The sequence below is a fragment of the Loxodonta africana genome, chromosome 2 (assembly GCF_030014295.1).
Source record: "Loxodonta africana isolate mLoxAfr1 chromosome 2, mLoxAfr1.hap2, whole genome shotgun sequence".
NCBI lineage: Eukaryota > Metazoa > Chordata > Mammalia > Proboscidea > Elephantidae > Loxodonta > Loxodonta africana.
The window spans coordinates 37100214-37107428 of NC_087343.1; the positions used below are offsets into that span (position 1 = coordinate 37100214).

The following is a 7215-nucleotide window of genomic DNA, read 5'->3' on the forward strand; positions in this document are numbered from 1 at the left end:
CCGGTTCATTATCCTGACCTGCCTGAAGGTCATGCTCTGACAACCTCAACATTTCCACCTGATCGTTGCTGAAAGATTTTATCCAGCCTTGATCCTCATGCCCAAGAGCTTCTTGCCGACGGCATGTAATTTAAAGTCTAAATGCTGAGCCTTTTCATTCTGTAATTAAAAACCTAAACAGATATTCAAGCCTCTCCCCAGTTCTTTCAGGATTTCCTTGGAGCATGTTGATTTGTTCATTCATCCTTCCGTCCATTTAGCAGATTATCATGGAACACTTTCCAGGTACCCAGTGTGATGCTGAGGCTTGTGGGGACAATACCCAGATTAGCAAACTATCAGTTTAGGAAGGGAGATGAGACACATCCACTTTTAATTAAATTATACTACTTTTATGGAGGAGCCCTGGTGGTGCAGTGGTTAAGAGCTCGGCTGCTAACCAAAACGTCTGCAGTTCGAATCCACCAGCCACTCCTTAGAAACCCTGTGGGGCAGTTCTTCTGTGTCCTGTAGGGTCGCTATGAGTCAGAATTGACTTGATGGCAATGGGTATGGGTACTTTCATGGAAACTGATGGATGAGTAGTACAAAATACTTTGGATATTCAGAAGAAAAAATTACTTCCAAATGGGATCATCATAGAGGCAGTAGCATCTGAATTAGGACTTAAAGGATGAGCAGACTCTTGGGAGGTAGGATGGGTTGAGTGTTGGGTACCCAAGTAGATTGCATGTATGTCAATAACCTATTTACATGGCCCATCAGCACCAGCAAAGCAGAGGGAGTTTTGTTTAATGAATTTTGCTTAATATGTCTGGCTCCTTCTTTTTTAGTTAAGAATTTGAGTCTATTTGTGATTTGAGCTTCATTATTTTGACAATACGGTGAATTTTCCCCCAACAGGTACTCCCTTGAAGAGCCCTTCCCTTGCAAAAAAGGTGAGTCAAGGCACACTTGCTGCCTCACTCAGACTGACCTTGAACCACTTCCCACCAGTAAACCTACTCATGACAACCCTATGTCTGTCAGAGCAAACTGAGCTCCATCAGGTTTATAATGGCTGATTTTTCGGAAGTAGATGAGCAGGTCTTTATTCTGAGGTGCCTGTCTTTGGGTGGACTTGAACCTCCAATCTTTTGGTTAGCAGTCAAGCATGTTAACCTTTTGCACCACCCAGGGATTACAAAAACTCTTCCAGGAGCCCATAAATCAAGCCTTGAGGGCCCAGTCCATATTTTTTGCCTATAAGTCAATTTTTGCTACTCTATACAGAAGACAGTAACGATGCTTATTTGGGAACCAATATACATGTGTGTTTCTTTTATTAAATATTTACCCAGGACAAGAACAGAGCAACAAAGTAAACTGCAGTTGGAAAAATACTTGTTTATTTTCAGACTGCTCCATGATAATGAGGGCCCAAGTTGGCTTCTTTGAGACTTGAGCACTGAGAGGCTATGGAGTCCTCAGCTGGGCTCTTCCTAAATCCAAACGGACCAGGATGCTCGCTTCAAGCTCCTCTGTTTGTGTTTCATCAGTTGGCCAGACCATTGGCTTTGAGTTTCATTCTGTTTTCCTACACACTCCACCCTAAAGTTTTTTTCTGGGATGGTTAATACGCTGTTGCTGGAGCTTTCCTATTCATTGCCACAAATTCGGCCCCCCCAAAAAATCTCTAGAAAGATTACCTGGCAGGAACAATGGCCTTTTTAATTATTAATAGTTTAATTTCACCAACCTGAGGTAAATGAAGGTGGACTTTATATCACAGCTGTCTCAGATGGCCATGAGTTAGAACAATGTGCTCTTGGAAAGATAGAACATAACTACAGGTAGACCCCTGATTTACAATGGGATTCCACTCTGACAAGCTTCTGTTCTGACGACTCTTGTCATAAGTTTGTCCTGACGTAAGTAGAATACCTTATTTTTTTGTTTGTTTTCATTATTATTGCCTTCTATTACCAGCGTCTTTATAAATCCATCCTTATTTGTCTTTGCATCTGAGAATGATAACATTAGCAAATTACACACTGCAACATTGTATGTGGTACAGATTACTAACGGTAAGATGTACCCAAAAAAAAAAAAAGACAGTCCTAAGTGCAGTTTGACATAACTCGAGTATGTCGTAAATCTGGGACTACATGTACTATTTAAAATAATCTTACTGTTTAAAAAGGATTTGTGTCCGTTATGCCTTTTTCAGTCATCCAGCATTTTCTTATTCCAACAGGACTCTCTTATTTCTGAATCTGAACTCTCCCAGTACTTTGCCCAAGACGGCCCGGGCCCCTTGTCAGACTTTGTGGTGGCCTGCTCCGAGGACGAGGATCACCCGGGAGGTGGCTGTAGCACTTCAGAGGATGGCAGCCTGCCCCCCAGCACTCCCCGTAAGCAGGAGAGCCCCACAGGACTCTGGGTTCTGCATTCCATTCAGAATTACGGTTTCTGGGTTTTCTGACTCCACACTGGAGGCCATGTTGCTATCATGTAAAAAGAGATATAGAAACCATGCTCCTGGTTAAGTAGAAGGCATCTTTCTACCCTGACTAAATATAGAATTTATTCTTGGAAAATATGGCCACTGTTAACATTACATGGTAACGGGGTGAGTGCGCATTCTATGACCAGGTATTGAAGGAGGCTAAACCAGACCCCCTTTAGGTACCATTTACATATCTTAGTCTTTAATTTTATGGCATCAAATCAGGCTTGGCAACTTTATGGCTTTACCTGTGAGAAGAATCCCAGCCAAATTTCAGGTTCCAGGTGTGTGAGACCTGAATGTAATTACAGGTAGTTGGTCCCCAAGCACACCCTCTGAATAGGCAGTCTTGGGAGCAGCATTTAGATCGACCTCAGCAACATGTTAGATACCATGAAGGTTGAAGGAGGTCTCTAGGCAGCACACTTGCTTAAGTGAGGTAAGCAATCCAGAGTTTGGGGCAAAAAAAAAAAAAAAAACAAGGGAGGCCAGCAGGAAGACAGGGCAGTAGCTGTCCACCCTGTGTAGCTCTCAAGTGTCCAGGGGCTGGGCTTGTGTATCTGGCCTTTGTGAAATGCTCGTGTGTAATGAAGGGGATAGACTGTAAGCCCAGGCAAGTTGGGAAACTCGATTTCATTTGACTTTTCTTTCCAACCCTCACCTCCATCCTCAACCCACCAGCTCACAAGGAACCAGGAAAAGCCAGGGCCAACAGCCTTGTGTCTCTCGGAAGCCAGAGGGCCTCTGGGCTCTTCCATAAGCAGGTGACCATTGCCAGACAAACCAGCCTCCCTGGAAGCCCACAGGGCCGCCGAAACCCTCTCCTCCGTCAGAGAAGGGTGGGCTGCTATGATGCTGATGATGCCAGCGATGAGGAAGATTTTGATGGAGAACAGGACTGTGTTTCACTCCCAGAGACCCTCTCAGGTCCCAGCAGGCCTCAGACAGAGGATGACCCTGGGCATGTCATTACAACCTTGCCCAAGGTCCTGGATATCAACGGTCTGGAGAAACAACCCCAGCAAACCCTGGTCAGCAAGGCCTCTTCAGCACCTTTCCTTGGCAGCTTGTTGGACATAGAGAAGAGTGCTCCAGGGGATGTGGTGGACTCTTCTTCCCACGTAGCTAACCTGCTGGACTCTACAGAGGCCCCCAAGGGTGGCCCTGGCTGCCCAGGGAAGAAGGAGCCGTCAGAATGGAGGAGTTCACCCAAATTGGAATACAAAGCCAGTACAGGTGCCCAGAGTCTCAAGAGGATGGAGTGCCCCAGTCCCCCCCAGCAGAAGAATGAATACCTGGGGCCCAGGCACAAGCCGGTGGCCAGGATCAGCCCACACTGCAAGAGGCCCACAGCAGAGGCTAGGCCCAGTGGCTCGGAGACAGCAGACCTGGCTGACAAAGTCGATGAATCGTGTGCTCCGGACTTGAAGATCCAGGCTACTTCCTTAAAAGTGACCATCGCTGGTTTTCAGCCAGGTGGAACTGCAGAGAGGGTAACTGACTTTCTCTTCGTTAGTGTGATTCTAAATGATTATGGTGTGGTAAAGCTGAGGGTCATCTGCCTGAAGGAAAAGATAATGATTAGAGAATTGTCTTTTAACAGTGTCGCTCCTTTAAGTGCACTGACTGCTTGGGAACCTATTAATATATCGCAGGTGGTTAGCAGGAAGGTGTTCTGGTATTGAGTCCTGAGATCACGAGGCCAAAGTTGTGCAGCTTGTACCTGTACACAGGCCCGTGGTTGATGAGGGAAGGGCAGTGTGATGTTGGTGAAGTCAAACTCCGGGTCTGGCACTGGCTCCGCCACTGACCCGTTGGAGGATGATTTGGGCAAGTCCTAGAACCTTTGTGAGCCTCAGTCTCTGGGCTAGAAAATAGGGAAGGTGCTCTCTGCCCTGAGCACCTCACAGAATTGGGGTAACCATCAAAAATGTTAACGGTTATTTGCCACTGATAAGATTGTGCGTAACCCCTCGTTTTTTCATATATTCTACCATGATTATGTATAATTATAGCTACGTGTACCCTTATCGTTTCATATGAATTAATGGGGATACATTCACTTTGAAATTTAAAGCATTCCATATTTAAGGCAAGTTGGCCAAACTTGTTGCCATTGATTTGATTCCAACTCAAAGCAACCCTATAGGACAGAGTAGAACTACCTCACAGAGTTTGCAAGGAGTGGCTGTTGGATTTGAACTGCTGACCTTTTGGTTAGCAGCCTATATAGCTCTTAACCACTGTGCTGCCAGGGCCCCTTCATGCTACTAGTTGGTTACAAATATGTTAGAATGTTCCAGAATTATCAAAATGGTCATTTTCTAAATTTCAGTATACCTCTACTTTAGCAAGGTAATGGAGCCCTGGTGGCGTGGTAGTTAAAGCGCTCAGCTGCTAACCCAAAGGTTGGTGGTTAGAACCCACCCGCTGCTCCAGTGGAGAAAGATGTGGCAGTCTGCTTCCGTAAAGTTTTACAGCCTCGGAAACCCTATGGGGCAGTTCTATCCTGTCCTATAGGGACTATACGAGTCGGCATTGAATTGAGAGCAGTGGGTTTGGTTTGGGTGAAAAATTTGAGCAAGGAACAAATAAGAAAAATTAACATTGTTTATGATCTCCTCAACATAAATAATTTTGCTCCCTTTGAACAAAGAATCCAGATGACTCGTAAGGCCATATTTATTAAAATGTGTATTCAAGTGGCTTAGATAAACACATATGTAAATAAATCCAGAACATGTAACATCATAAAAACTATACTATGCAGAAGGTTATATTTTAACCTTATTAAAAAAAAAAAAAAAAACAAGAATAGAATAAATAAATAAATCCAGAACATGTAACATCATAAAAACTATACTATGCAGGTTATATTTTAACCTTATTAAAAAAAAAAAAAAAAACAAGAATAGAAACACACACCTTTTTCCCCCTCCTCAAAAAGTATATTATCACCTCCAATCACCATATAAATTTAATGTTCAATGTCTTAAAATTTAATGTTGAGCCAATGGGTAAATTCCTTTTTAAATTCTCTTTTTAAAATATCATCAAGAAGTCTTGGATAACCATATAAAGCCAATTCAGGTGTTGCTATTCATATAATTTCTCTCTATTAAAATAAGAGTTTCTGTAATTGTGAATAAGTATTCCTCAATGAGAACTATTCAGCAGAATTGAAAGCTCTTTCATGAAAGAGGCCTGCTTTTTCTTGCAAAAATTTTAGTTCCAAATGGAATTGCGTTTATACATAAGAAAGAAACTCAAATGCCTTACCATGAAGTACTAGTTGTCAAATAATGAAAGCTTAAAAAAATTTTTCTTCTATTTTGGTAAATGGGTTAACTTCTACTATTTTTATGTGATCTTTATGCCTTACCAGTAAATAGAAAATAAACAGAGTTAAAACCTGTGTAGCTTTCCCTCAGCAGTCAGTAATTGATATTTTACTAAATGAGGTTTTACAAGAGTGGCTCCAAGACACTTGACCCGTCTCCACTTTTCCTCTGCTGCCACCTATGGGCTAGAGGTGGTAACTCAGACGGTAAATTTCAAAGAAATCAGATTTAACTTTTTGAGCAATTTTTTTTTTTAATTTTATAGTGAGTATCAGACGAAAGGAAGAAAAAGTAATTGACACTTGGCTAAAGTGAAATTTTGCAATATTAAATGTTGAGTTCATTTATCCAGGTGAGTCCCCTTCCTCATGACCAAACTGAGTTGAATTTACAGTCTTGGCTATCACTGTACAATACCATAACAAGAATATCTTACATATACTTAGCCTTTGATATGCTGGACTCTGTTTTTATCACTGCTGTCTCATTTAATCATCTTTTTAATGTCTATTAGTTAGACATGGCAAGTCTTTTCATCCCCATTTTAAAGTTAGGAAAACTGAGGCTTAGGGAAGAGTGATGAGACCATGTAGTTTCTAGGTGATGTTAGAATCAGAATCTGAATCTTCTGGCTCCTCTTCCAGAGCTCTTTTGAAGTTTCTCAAATTAGTCCTTCTGTATGTTTGATGTTGCATCATGCTGCCGAAGACCTGAAAGTGACTTACAGTTGTCATTGTGCCAGGAATCTCTGGGAAAGCTGAGCGTTGAGGATGGTTGTGTCCCTACCGAAGGAGAGCCAGCCAGGGCTCTGTCCCACCCGGAGGCCGACCACCTCACAGAGAGCCTGCCTGCAGCTATACCAGTGGGGGTGCAACAACCTGTGACGGGTAAGATTGTTGTATCATTTGTTAAGCTTAAAGATAGGAGAGTAGACATTATCCTGATAAAAGCATTGTGAGTGGAGAATTTTGAGTGGAGGGGGGTGTGGAATCGCTAAAGGCAAACTAAGGACATGTAAAAGCTACCTGCATTTACTAGTGCCTGGGCAGTGCAAATGATGAATGCCCTTGGCTACTCACTGAAAGGTTGATAGTTTGAGTCCATCCAGAGGTGCCTTGGAAGAAAGGCCTAGCAATCTACCTCTGAAAAATCAGCGCTTGAAAACCCTATGGAGCACAGTTCAGCTGTGACACACACGGGGTTGCCATGAGTCAGAACCAACTGAGTAGCAATGTATTACCTGCATTTAACAATTTTGTTCGTGGTGGTTGCCATCAAGTTGATTCCAACTCGTGGCCACGCCGCATGTGTTACAGATAGAACTGCTCCACAGGGTTTTCTTGGCTGTGATCTTAACAGAGAGGAACCCTGGTGGTACAATGGTTA

General features: G+C 42.9%; 1 protein-coding gene across 1 annotated transcript in view; it reads left to right on the plus strand.

Moving 5' to 3' along the window:
* The window catches only part of PDZD2 (PDZ domain containing 2), an 89161-nt gene extending 81946 nt beyond the window's left edge, over positions 1-7215 (plus strand). Inside the window, exons 14-17 of the mRNA XM_064271018.1 lie at positions 904-938; positions 2237-2393; positions 3170-3981; positions 6572-7215. Coding sequence (XP_064127088.1) covers positions 904-938; positions 2237-2393; positions 3170-3981; positions 6572-6787 — 1220 coding nt within the window. The 3' untranslated portion in view covers positions 6788-7215. The remainder of the gene's footprint in view (positions 1-903; positions 939-2236; positions 2394-3169; positions 3982-6571) is intronic.